Source organism: Solea solea, chromosome 13, assembly GCF_958295425.1.
Source record: "Solea solea chromosome 13, fSolSol10.1, whole genome shotgun sequence".
NCBI lineage: Eukaryota > Metazoa > Chordata > Actinopteri > Pleuronectiformes > Soleidae > Solea > Solea solea.
In genome coordinates, this window is record NC_081146.1 from 2,326,636 (window position 1) to 2,340,554 (window position 13,919).

The 13,919-nt window shown below is 41.0% G+C and overlaps 1 protein-coding gene across 1 annotated transcript in view; it reads left to right on the forward strand.

Annotated features, from left to right (window-relative positions):
• Positions 1-7,473: 7,473 nt before the first annotated feature.
• bcl3 (BCL3 transcription coactivator) overlaps positions 7,474-13,919 on the forward strand; it is a 29,674-nt gene continuing 23,228 nt past the window's right edge. The window contains exons 1-2 of the mRNA XM_058648649.1: positions 7,474-8,264; positions 9,041-9,161. Coding sequence (XP_058504632.1) covers positions 7,706-8,264; positions 9,041-9,161 — 680 coding nt within the window. The 5' untranslated portion in view covers positions 7,474-7,705. The remainder of the gene's footprint in view (positions 8,265-9,040; positions 9,162-13,919) is intronic.

Below are 13,919 nucleotides of genomic sequence, written 5' to 3' on the forward strand. Positions count from 1 at the left end.
AGATTCATGCATAAATGCCATTCGACGGGTTTATGCGTCGACGTGGACAAGTCACCAACCTCAGGTCAGACAATGGTACAAATTTTGTGGGAGCGGAAAGAGAACTGAGGGAAGCTCTCAGAAACCTGGATCACAATAAAATACAGAGTGCTTTGGCAAAAAGAGGAATTGAATGGACATTTAACCCTCCGGCTGGATCTCATCACGGTGGAGCATGGGAGTGAATCATTCGCCTCATAAGAAAGGTGTTGTACGCCATCGTTAAACAACAAAACATGGATGATGAGAGTTTTTGTACTGTTATCTGTGAAGTTGAAGCCATTCTCAACAGTCGCCCAATCACTAAACTGTCTGATGACCCTAATGAACCTGGAAACACTGACACCAAATCACATTCTGCTGTTGAAGGCCAAACCACTTCTTCGTCCTGGACTTTTTGATGAGAATGACTTATACATCAAACGAAGATGGAGACAGGTGCAGTACCTGTCAGATTTATTTTGGAAGCGGTGGGTAAGGGAGTATCTTCCACTTCTGCAAGAAAGACAAAAATGGACAAAACCACGCAGGAACTTCGTTGTTAATGATATTGTTATTATCATGGACCCTTCTGCTCCACGAAGTTCATGGCTGATGGGCAAAGTGACCAAAATCTTTCCAGACAGGAGAGGAGTTGTATGGTCAGTCCAGCTTAGGACCAAGACAGGCTTTCTGGAGAGACATGTCACAAAGCTCTGCATGTTATTGGAGACATGTAATTAAGGACTGTTAATAAAGATTGGAGTATTATTTTTGACCACAAGGGTACAGGACCGTTTGCTTGACACAGCAGCAGCCCAGCTGCCTGAAATGAGTGTAATTAGTTTGAGCTGGATGGTGGTGGGCACACAGTTCTTACCGACAGCCAGAGGAAAGCCAGGAATCTTTTGTATGCCACAATCCACATCTACAACTACAATGTTTCTGTTTGTTAATAACTTTTTTGCTGCAATAAATGGGAACATCACCCAAAGAGACCAACCTTGCAAAACCTTTTTGTCTTTTCCTCTGAACTCGAGTAGTTCTTCCTCCAACCACCATAAGGTGACAACTAAGTTTTTGTTTTTGGATAGTCACCACATTTACTGATACATCAGTTTTTGTTGTTTTCTGTTTAGTTAATAAGCAGAAAACATTACGATGATAATCATAGTTTCAACATTACGATGATAATCATAGTTTCATAACAATTTTATTTAAGGAGACATATTATACACTATTCCCCAAGTTAAAATAGTTCCCTGGTGTCCTAATGAACATGTCTGTGACATGCTTTGGTCAAAATACCATAAAATACCATAAGGATGAAGCATCATAGCAGTTCAATAACCCTGCCAAAACCGCCCCTTTCAGAATGCTCGGTTTTGTGCATGGTCCCTTTATATGCAAATGAGACACAGGCAAACACACACCCACTTCTTCCTGGAGACGCCCGACACAAGGATCAGCTGAGCAGTGCCGAACTGTAAATCAGTTAAAAACACTTAGGGACAGCACCGCTGATCACCAGCGGCGAAGCTGCATAAACTGCCGCTGTATGTGACTGTATCAGACTGAGTCTGTGCTCCGGAGACCTCCGACACAAGGATCAAGCCGAACAGTGCCGAACTGTAAATCAGTTAAAAAGAAAATCAGAAAACAACAAAAAACAATGAAGGAAAAAGGATAAAACTGAAAACTGATGCATCAGTAAAGAATATTTATGTTTATACCGTTTAGACTTTGGTTTTCTTTACCTTGAGTTTTCAGTTGTGTTTCTGTTTCCCTGTTTTATTTTGAATTTATCTTTCCTGTGTACCTTGTGTGTAGTTTTGCTACAGTTCTCCAGTTTTTGCATGCAATTTTTTTAATGGAATATTTTTTTTCTTTTGTGACCCAGTGCAACTTTCTTTTGGGTTTTTTTTTTCTTATCGCATAGAGGTAAGTATGGGTTTGGTAATTATTGGTTGGGTTTTAAAAAATTAAGAATTCACTCAATGAATGAATGACAGTGGCATTTGAAATGAACGTAAGATGTATAATGATTGAATACAACTGTAGTAATAAGTTATAGCCTATATGTGGATACATTTTCAGGAGTAAATATGGCTTAAATATCTGCTTCAGCACCCATGAGAGGGAGACACTAACTTACACCAGATTATTATCTGAGTGTTTAGTGAAGAACACAATTTTCTAAAGGCTTTTAATGACAGTTTTTGAAGTATTTCAGCCCAACAGTCAGTGATGGCCAGTCCACAGTGAGCAAGGTCATGTGTATACATATATATATATATATATATATATATATATATATATATATATATTACATTTACATTACTTAAACTGCCATGTTATTGCTGCTTGCCTGTCTACTTTTACGAATCCCTTGTGTTTGCTAATATATGATTGATTTAAGGGGAAGTTCTCCTCATAAGCCCCTGGGGTTTTCTGAATCTCTCCTGCAGTTTTTTTTCTGTGCTCCTTTAGTCCTGTCTGCTTTGGGTACACCGGCGGCTCAGTGGCAGCGGGAGTGGTCTTTCAACTCGAAGGTTATGGGATGGTTTCCTGGCTCCACTATAGTCTAAATGCCTATGTGTCCTTGTGCAAGTCACTTGACCCTGTGACGCTGTGTGAATGGGTATGAAATATTTCAAAAGGCACTGCACATAGCTGCGCTGTATGAATGGGCGAATGGCAAAACTGAAGTGTAAAGCAGCTTTGAGTGGTCGTCAAGACTAGAATAAATACAGACCATTTATTTTATTGATTTACCTCTCTGTATAATGTTTATTATATATATGATATCTCATCGATTTGCCTTACTCTTTATATTAAGTATGGCTGTAGCAACCATTAACTCAGAGAGCAAATATAAAGTTTCTCAGAGATGCACCTTTGCTCTTTTGACACAGGGGGGCCTCACTTCTCTGTTTTGTGTGTGTGGATGTATTGCCTCATTTGTGCCCTCACGTCTTCTCCGTATTCACTCTGCAGCAGCAGTGCTTTAAAACACTGATGTGGAGAATGTTGTTTTCTGTTCACAGGCTGGTAGAGTTCACTGAACCTCAGCCAACGTCTCAGCCATTCAGCAAATAACAGAGGGGGAGTGGCTGTTGTGTGTGTGTTTTTCCTACACAAGTGATACCTTAGACCAAAATGGTTGATCAGCTTTGACACGTCTGAGCATTTTTGTGTTGTAGACTCTGGGTGTTTGGGGGACTTTAGACAACAAGCTTGACTTTCCGTTGCCAGCTCCACACTTCAGTGGAAAGAGGAAAGTCCCAAATTGACCCTTGTAATCAGAACCTGATCTGAGGGTGGAGTAGGATAACATTGGGTGTGAGTTATGAGACTGCATCTCTCTACCTCTCTTTGTATTGGTGTAAAGCATGCAGGGCACCAGTGACTTTGTCATCAGCTCATCAGGCATAAATCTGGAAGATTTCCATATCAATGACTATGTTATACTTCATAATTCATAATAATAACCTGCCAAACACATCTGGTCTACTTGTTTAACACTGATTGATTTAGGAAAAGAGGGGAGTAAAAATCAGTATTCTTTAAACAATATTGTATAATTTCAGATATTTTGTAACTTAATGAGTGCTATTATCCAAAACAAAAATGTGTACAGTATAAAATGTGATACCCCAATTAAGTTATTTGAAATAATTGAATATCTTTAAAATCACTTATTGAGAAATGATTGAGTTTTCATAAGTGAAACTCGACTAAATTGTCTGATTTGTAAGATTTAAAGTGGACATATTATACCCTGTTTCCCCCATTAAAAATAGTTCCCTGGTGTCCTAATGAACATGTCAGTGACATGCTTTGGTCAAAATACCATAAGGATGAAGCATCATAGCAGTTCAATAATCCTGCTAAACCCGCCCCTTTCAGAACGCTCGGTTTTCGTGCATGGTCCCTTTATATGCAAATGAGACACAGGCAAACACACACCCACTTCTTCCAGGGGGTTTCTGATTTGTCCTCGTTACAGCGCTTTACAGCTCTATTCCTCTCCCCCTCCCTCAACTAGTTCTCTGACAATATCAACATGGCAGCGTGCGCAGAAAACAGCGAGAGTGCCGTCACAGGAAGAGACGTCCTACATAACGATCGAGCCGAACACTGCCGAACTGTTAATCAGTTAAAAACACTTAGGAACAGCACCGCTGATCGCCACCGCTGATCGCCAGCAAGGCGCGGCGAGCTGAATACTGCCGCTGTATGTGTCTGTATCAGACCGGTGACTGTGCTCCGGAGACCTCGCCACCGCTGATCGCCACATACAGCAGCAGTTTAGGCAGATCATGGAGGACGTACTGAACAAATATGTTTAATTAGGACGTGTCAGAATGGTCAGTTATGAGCTCTATTTGACCTTTTCTTAACAATGTGTGTGTTTGTACGTCAGTGAAATACGGTCACTGACTAAATACGGCGACCGCTGGCCGCAGTCTGATGTGAAGTGGTGCGAACACACGAACACACGTTTGCTGACTTTATCCAGCACATTAGCTTCATATATAAAATCCTCTGAGGCTGGAAGTTTGTGTAAAACACTGTGCTCCACTGTGCAGCCACCAACAGCACACTTGTCCCTCCGCGTTGACATAATACCGCTCTTCCTCCCTCGCCTGCACTCTCACAGGGACAAGGTGGAGCTAAGGTGGAGCTCTCGAAGTAAACTTACTGGTGGGCGGTAACATTCGCGGTGAAATGCGCATGCTGCCGTCATAAGCGCAGGGAATTCAACATGGCGTGTTTTATCGCCTATACATACACTAAGGGGGACCACGAAAAAAGGACTGAGTATTCTTTTTCCACACTTTGGCGACTGGTAGGGCCTCCAGAGTCCCAAATATAAGTATTGAAATGGTTAAAAAGTAGATTTTGCATAATATGTCCCCTTTAAAGTTAAAGAAAAATATAAAAAAAAGAGAGGGAGACCAAGTGGAAAAATACCTGACGCACAAACAAGTGAATTTACAGGACATAAGGAAATAATGTCAAGGCCACTTGACTTAAATTGAAACTGCTATCTGGACGTGTGAGTTTGCTTGGCAAGTTAAATTTAAACAGCATATTGTGAGTGGAAAACCAAAGAGTAACGTGTCACATTAATGTGTAATGTACTGTCATCTGAAACGTTCACCTTTGGAAACTATTATCTGTCACTGCTCTTCATGTGTGTGAGAATAACAAAGCACAAAGTCAGGTTTGACACAGAGCTGTGGTGCGTGATGTTGATATTGTTCTGCCTCCGTTTGCTCTTCATGGACAGAGACGATGACCCAAGATTTAAACACAGCTACACTGAGAAATACAGAGAGAGTGTGAATTAATTTATGCTTAGAATAACAGATCTTGTAGTTTTTTTATCTGTAGTTTTAACATTACTGTACCATATAAAGCAAAGAAATGTGAGAAAGGTGCACGGCTGGAACACAACCATAATTGGGCATGTATTAAAAACAGTTATCCATTTAGTCACATTTTTAAAAACGTATTGTACTGTCGTGTTAGTGATCTGGTCACAATAACCAGATCAGATTTGGAATATAAGGAATATATATTTTTGTAAATCACATTCACAGAACTACTTCACAAAATGTAAAAATTTAAAGGTTTAGGTTCAGGTTTATTTCTTCTCTGTGGAGCAGAATATCCATTACACAGTTGCAGCATCATATACATATATATATATATATACTGTATATATACAGTTTACACACATTTATATACATGTACATATATACTCCCATTCACTCTTACGGTCAATTTAGGTGACCATATATATGGTCACTCTAAATTGACCGTAGGCGTGAATGGCTGTTTGTCTGTGGCCCTGCGATGGACTGACAAACTGTCCAGGGTGTGACACGTGTCAGCCCCCCGTGACCCTCGTGTGGATGGTAAAGCGGTAGAAAACGGATGGATGGGTTATGTTCAAGGTAAAGTCTATGATTTCTAGTGACATCTAGAGGTGAGACAGAGAATTGCAGTGGAGGAACGCTCCGTATTTTCTGTATTTTCTTGGTTTTCCACGTGTCAAAGACGACGACTTCTTCCCCTGCTTCGAAAAAGGAAAGAAGAGTCCAAACAACAGCGTGACTTCACATGCAGCTAACATTGTTGTTGATATGGTGACACATGGGATGTGAGGCTGTGGTCTGCTGCTGGAAATCTTTGTGGAAGGAGAGAGACAGGTGTAAATGCATGTGGTGAAGCGCTCTCAATCTCAGAAAACACATGCATTTTTAAAGTGAACTTAAATCTTTCAATCGGCCCATTCTGGCTTTAAAGCGTATTATCAGATATCAGCAAACACATGAAGATCCCCTGTTCATGGTCATTGTGAAACACATGTACTGTAGTTTGAAATGTGCCATATACATAAAGCTGACTTTACTTGACATTTAAAAGCAAGTTAAAAATAGACCTGTTCTGTCAGATTTATGATTAACTCACGTCATCTGCCTGTAAATGCTCTGTATTTATGGAGCACTTTTCTCGTCTTGGCCACTCAAAGCTGCTTTACACTGCAGTTTTGCATTCACCCATTCACTCACACGTTCACATAGTGCAGCACATTTTCTATCACACATTCACACTCAACATGGACACATCGGTATGTAGACTAGCAGAGCCGGGATTCAAACCCACACCCTTCCAGTTGAAAGGCAACTCACTCTATGATGATGGTGATGTACTACATTTATACTCCTATTTGTATTTTAATGTTGTGTGTGTTAGCGCATTAGTACGGAAGCATATTACTGCCATGCCCACAAACTACAAACAGATCAGTATCATGTTATAAAGTGATCAGTGTATCATGCTTTTAATGTAAAGCGACTTTGCATTTATGAAAAATATATTGTTATTATTAGCCTATATTGTTTTTTATTGCTGATGTGGCATTAATACGCTTCCATACATAATTCATTTTGTGATATATATACATTCTTAAATTTGCATTGCTTATTGTATTTGTATTTTGGGTGTAGTGTATTGTGATGCCTGAAATGTGCTATCGAAATAATAATTGATGTTACTGAATAATTGGTGTAAATGTGAAATGTATACTGTGAGACAAAAAGTCGAATAAAGGTGTATAATAATGTGCTTCATCAGTGTCAGGATGCAGATGCAGAAAGAAAGTTAGAAATCAGCTGCTCGAGTATCTACATGAAGCAAAAACATACCTGCACTTGTTTTCTCTCTCTGGCCTCGTGATTCTCGAGAAATTCAGCAGATCAAAACAGACAGATAAGAGCGAGGTTGTGAATTCGGTGAGCTGCTTTCTCTTCCCTCACCTCACTTTGCCCTTAAAGAGCTACTTTGTTTCGGTTCAGACGCAGAGCGCTGTCGTCACTGACTGCGCAGCTGCTCTACACTCTGTACCTGCAGGATTATCACACACACACAAACTAGCAGCAGCATCCAAACTTCCACTGACTGCAGTCGATCAATATGCCGAAGCATGTGTGTGAAAGGAAACTGAAGCAGTGACTGGATTTGAACAGTTTGGTTTCATGGAGCTGGGGAGCGCGCGCTGTTCTGCCTCCTTGGATGAGCTGATCCAATAACTGCCACTGCGCGTGGAGAACTTGTCGTCTCCACTCGCGAATGCACACCGACCTGAAGCTTCTTCCTTCTACTTCTCCGGTTGATGCCGAGGATCATGACCATGAACGGTGACCAGCAGCAGCACTCGGTCGCCACAGCGCCGCTGGATTTGCGCACCACCAACAGAGAGCGTAGGAGTCCGGAGTGCAGCGGGTCGCAGGGGTCACGTCAGCAGGAGCGCTCACCTGCGCACACGACGGGGACTCAAAGTTTGGAAACACACGGCGCCACCGTCAGGAGAAGCGCCCCGGGCTCGGAACACGGCGCTGCTGCTCGCAAGCGGCCGGCGGACACTTCTTCCCTCAAGCTTCCTTTTAGGAAACGACCGTGGATCCCCGTGGAGCCGGAGACACGGACACAGTCACAGACACAGACACGGACACAGACTCAGACAGAAACACAGCCATCGCCTCCATCTGAGAGTGGACACCGCGTCTCTCCTGTGATTGTGGGACACACGGATTTGACACATCGGGACAGTTTGGAAAGACCGGTGGATGAAAACAGACTCAGTGCAGCAACGCTGACTCCCAGGCGGACTGAGGAGACGGAGCTGAGCGCAGACAGACGCCTCTTACGCCGCCTGCACCCAGTTAATTACGGTAAACACTTCTACATTCATTCTCAACATAATATCCATTCATTTTGTTCTAATTCTTAATGACGTTGCTGCACCCCAGCATACATTTAGTTTCATTTTTCTCGAAGGGAAATTGTTAGCCATGGCCAAAGTGAGACCTGAGAGGAGTGTGACGAAGTCAAGTCAAGAAAAACCTTCAGGGTTCAAACACTGAATGTGGCATCATGTGTGTTGTGATTCTCCTCTGTTTCATAAGCAATGCTATTTGTGGTCATAGTTTGTTGGCGGTTGGAGAGTTGATGCAGTATTTATTTATTTTATAATTAAAAGCAGAAATTAAATAATTTCTGCAAGATTAAACGTTTTGTTATTGGAATCTTGATTAAATATTGTTCAAACTTCAAGCTGTTTATAAGAATGTTTAGCTTTTGATAACCCATTAATTATATTCAATAATTAGTTTAGACATAAATGTACAGATAAAGTACACTGCAGTGCCACAGAAGCCAGACTGGAAAGACAGACCTTAACTTTTGTTCAATAATAATATCTTCTTAAATTAATTAATGAATGAATTAATTAATTAATAGGGTAAGGGATTAGGGTTAGGGTTATACCAGATGAGGCTGCCCTGATTTCTAAAAATCGTTATCAGCCATAGAAAAACCAATGGTTGTTGACTTGTACTGTACATTCATTCACATACAGTATATTTGCTCACTTCCTTATTGTAAAAATAACTACATTTTTTTCCCCCCTTTTCACTGCGTCTAATACTTTGTTTCTTCCTGCCCTTAGGCCATTACCCTGTGTACTATTTGCCCACAGTGGGAGATATGAATCACCCTCTGATTCAGCAAACGGATAACCTGCTGGCTGGTATCGCTCTGGCCACACATCAGGATGAGGATGGAGACACGTATGTTAACACGTATATTTGTCTCATCTCATATCACAACTCACTGACACACACAGTCAATTTAATAGATTATTACTGTAGACTGAAGGGACTTTTGGTTTTTATTTTTGATATATGGATACAAGAACATGGCCGTGTTCAGGTGACCAGCCACATTTCTTAATTCCAGTTCATTCTGATGAATTAACGAGCTGGACTCCAAGGGTGTTTAGCGACAAATGATAGAATTTAGCGGAGGCTGAGCACAGAGGGATGCAGCTAGAGCTGCAACTAACGATTATTTTCATAATCGATTAATCTGTCGATTATTTTCTCGATTAATCGATGAATCGTTTGGTCCATAAAATATCAGAAAACCAGGTGTTCGTCAAACCTGGAAATGATGATGTTCTCAAATGTCTTGTTTTGTCCACAAACCAAAATGATTGACTTTTAATGATTAATTTGTTCTCCAGAGCAAAGAAATTAAGAAAATATTCCTATTTAAGAAGCTTAAACAATCAGAAATCTTGTTTTAATCATGAAAAAAGCTTCAAACCGATTAATCGATTATCAAAATAGTTGTCGATTAATTTAGTAATCGATTAATAATCGATTCATCGATTAATCATTTCAGCTCTAGATGCAGCAGTGCAGTATAGGAGCGATAAGACAAGGTGAGATAGGAAGTGTTTTTATTGATTCAGAAACTGAAGCTATCACAGTGAATTTCACAGTTAGCAACTTCCTGTTTACAGTTTTTGATGGATTCATCTGAATCGTTTGTGATGAGTCGGTGATCACTGTATGGTTAAGCTGATGATGTCACAAATAATTATTAAATTTTCAGGGAATTCCTATGTCTCTTACAACCGTAAGTATTATACTGTGGATCTAAATGTATAATGTCTGGTGCAGGTGTGTAAAAACACAGACTCTCTCAGTGCTCTTGTTTGACACCAACGCTCAGTTCATGCCGATTGACAAAAAGCCACGTGCCACATATTGGATGTATGTCTTATTTTGGAGAACATTCTCAAGTCATAGAAAATGTATGTTTATTGATACGAATCGAGCCTCACGTCAGGCTGGTAATATGAACGTTTCCTATATGGTCGATCTGTACATCCCTGTGACGTAGGTGACATTTCACAATTCACGCAGCTTTTCGCCTCCATGCATGTGCACACACATGCTGTTTCAGGGGACTGGATTGAATCAGAATTGAACCGATGTGGTTGGTAATGTGAATGGAGCCTGATGTATCTTCACACTCATCACATCACATGGAGGGAAATTGGTTGAAACCTTCCCCGCACAATTCAGAGGTCTGAAATCACAGGTCCCGTCTTCAGCTGCAGAGACCAACAGGAAAAGTCTCTCTCCATGTTCCCTAATTCATCTTTGCATGAACCAATACCACTGCACAGCAGATATCTAGGAAATCCAGTGTCCAACGCCAAGACAATATAAAATATAATATCAGTATGTATCAATATCTATATATATATATATATATATATATATATATATAATAATAGTATGCATAATATAGTGAGGTATCTATCACCTCACTTTATCTGTCACAACCTCACTGAATCACCCAGATATGCATACAGAGGCCTGGGGCCATACATTTGGTCTTAATGACAATTATGTGGACTAAAAATGTCTTTAAAATGGTTAGGTCTGGGCATTTTCTGCAGTACGTGCTGTAAAAGCACAGACAGCAGGAGATTGTGTGGGTTAGAGTTCAAGTGCACAGCAGCAGGAGATTGTGTGAAAACCAGACACTTTACTAGCAGAAGTTATGAAAAAGTCTAAAAGAACTTTTGCAGAAAATCGAGTCCCCAGGACACAGACCCTCCAAACTATTTCAGGAAAATATCTGCTCTTCAGTGCATGTCAGGGGGCCCAAGTCAGTTTGTCCGTCCTGTTGCAACGCCCCCGTCTATAAGTTATTCACCATTCTTTCTCTTCTTACTAAAGAGAGTGGGATTATTCATGCTCTGGTGAAACACACTGTATGTTTTAACCTGGAGGAGTCACACCTTGTGTCGTTAGATGAAATTGGTATCGCATGCAGGGCTGTGCTATACGGCCTAAAACGCTATTGCAATACAGGCGATTTCCATTAGTACTGCAGTAAAATGTCAGATAATAAAAAGTTAAAGGCAAAGAAACCAGTTCATTTGTGTTTTTTCAAATTCTTCATGTACAGAAAACAACACACATTTCACATAGATATAATGAGCATAAACATGTATGTTGGACATTTTTTATTTTTTAATATTGCAATACACAGTATGTTGTTGTTGCATTACTGCACAGAACAGGACAAGAGTTCTCCAAGGTTCTTAAGACCATATGAATGCAAATGTTAAACTTTAACGCATGGTTACTTTACTTTGTCTAAAGGTTCAACACCCACCCACGCGCTAACTGAAACACCAAACTGAACACACACACACACACACACACACAGGCATCATGTGACTAAAAAATCTGCCTCCTTTTCATCTATTCACAAGCAAACTCGTGATGACCGATGTAAAGCGGCTCTGATAGTCATGTGACATGTCACGGCAGCTTATTGTCACATAATTGTACTTTAGAGTCACATCATCGCTGTGACACACAGGCTGCGTGAGTGCTTGGTGTATATCTGTCATCTTCACCTGCAGTTGCATCGCACTTTTCACTGCAGACACAAAAACAAACTGAGAAACTGCCATTAAAAGATCACAGTGGGGGAGCGACTTTCACAAAAAGATGCAGCCCGTGTGTCATGACGCTGAGAGCTTTGGTTGGTATGTGTTGCACCTATGGTACTTATTTTGTGGTTGTCTTAATCTTTTCTTCTACAGAAAGAAACATTCTCAGCCCCCCCCCCCGTCCCCCGTCCCCTTTCTCACTGTATCTATACACCAGTGTGTGTGTGCGTGTGTGCATGTGTGTGCGTATGCATAATGCAAGTGATGTGATGAGACCTCGTACGTCAATGTCTGTCCTCAGCGCCTCTGAGTAGCTTTGTTTCGGGAAAACCATTGAATGCTCAGTTAAAAAAAATGCTTGTGGTTTTTCTCAGGTGTCTCTCTCTCTCTCTGTCTCTCTCTCTCTCTCTCGCAGTCCCTCTGCGTGTGTGTTTTTTTTTTTTTTTTTTAAATGAATGGGCTCAAAAAACCCAAACATCCGCTCCTTACTTCCTCATTTACCGCTTTCTTGCTATCTTTCATCTCTCTCTCGCTCTTTCTTTTTCTGAGTTGTGTCACTCACCTCTCCCTTATATCCCATGTTTATCACTGCATATGTGGGTTTTTTTTTTAACGGCTCCCACAATAAACAGTTTGGGAATACTTACATGCACTTAAAGCAGGACTATGCAGGATTTCTGACCCTAATGTCACAGCTTCAGAATCATTGTGAAGGTTAAATGTCTTGTTGCACAGAGATTGGGGGGCTGTCATTCATTCATTCATTCCTTCATTCATTCATTTCATTTAAGCATTTAGCAGATGCTTTTATCCAAAGCGACTTACAAGAGAGGAATAAGCTACATAGAAGAAGTCTTGGAAAGAACTCCACTCAATAGGAGGGGGAGAGTGCCGAGGTGGATGCAAGTGCAGAAGGAGACAATGCAGGGGTAGAGTAAGTGCTAGGACAGAAGATGCTCTTAGAAGAGTTGAGTTTTCAAGAGCTTCTTGAAGATAGACTGGGACGCCCCTGTTCTGGTAGCGCTCGGTAGGTCATTTCACCATGAAAAGAGTCTGGATCGTCTCGTGAGACGACAATCCTTGGATGAACGGAGTAGTTGAGGGGTAACATAAGCCTTTAGGTGGGAGCAGATGGAAGACGCCACGTTCTGGACCATCTGTAGTGGTTTCACAGCACAGGTCGGGAGGCCTGTTAGCAGGACGCTGCAGTAGTCAAGGCGAGAGATGACCAGAGCCTGTACTAGGAGCTGGAGCCTGTCGAGTTAGGTACAGTCTGATTTTTCTTATATTGAATAGTGCAAAGCGACATGACCGGGCGACAGCAACATGATCTGTAAAGGTCAACTGGTCATCGGTCATGACACCCTGTCATATTTCTGTCTTTGAAGGAGCCAGAAATAGTTAGGATTCTGTGATAATCAATATTTTGCAAGTCACGGTGAAGTCACGGTGTCTGTCTAACTGAAGAAAACACAACATATGTGAAATTTCTCTTCTTTATTCACAACAAAGAGAATCAATTGCATAAAGTCTATGTATTGAACGTGGATGGAGCATCTCTAGCTTTGTCCACCATTATCCCGCTGTAAACTCCCTCTTCTTCAGTCAAGTAACTTCCACCCAAGTTTCCATCATTTATTTGAGCAGTGCCACCGCAAGGAGACATCAAATAGTGACGTCAGGGTCTGTTGACTTAATTTATTAATTAAAATTGTAATATTTGCTCTGTGGTATCGATTATCGTATTGCACAAGGAAGGCAGACGATATATTACCTAATCCATATTTTGATCTGCCTCTAATGTTTACGCTGGCGACCACACTTACAAAGTTCCCCCTTGACCAGATTTTAAACATTAAACACAACAGTCACATGACCAGTCCAGTCAGACAAATGATGTTTGAAATGTTTATTGCAGCAGAATTATTTTGAGTTTGGGGTCTCTGTCCTCATCACTCATACTCAGGCTAAAGGAAAAAGGACAAACAGGGAAAGAGAGAGTTTGTGCTCTCATACAAACACATTATCATAACTCATTTGAAGACCAAAACCATCTCTTATGCTC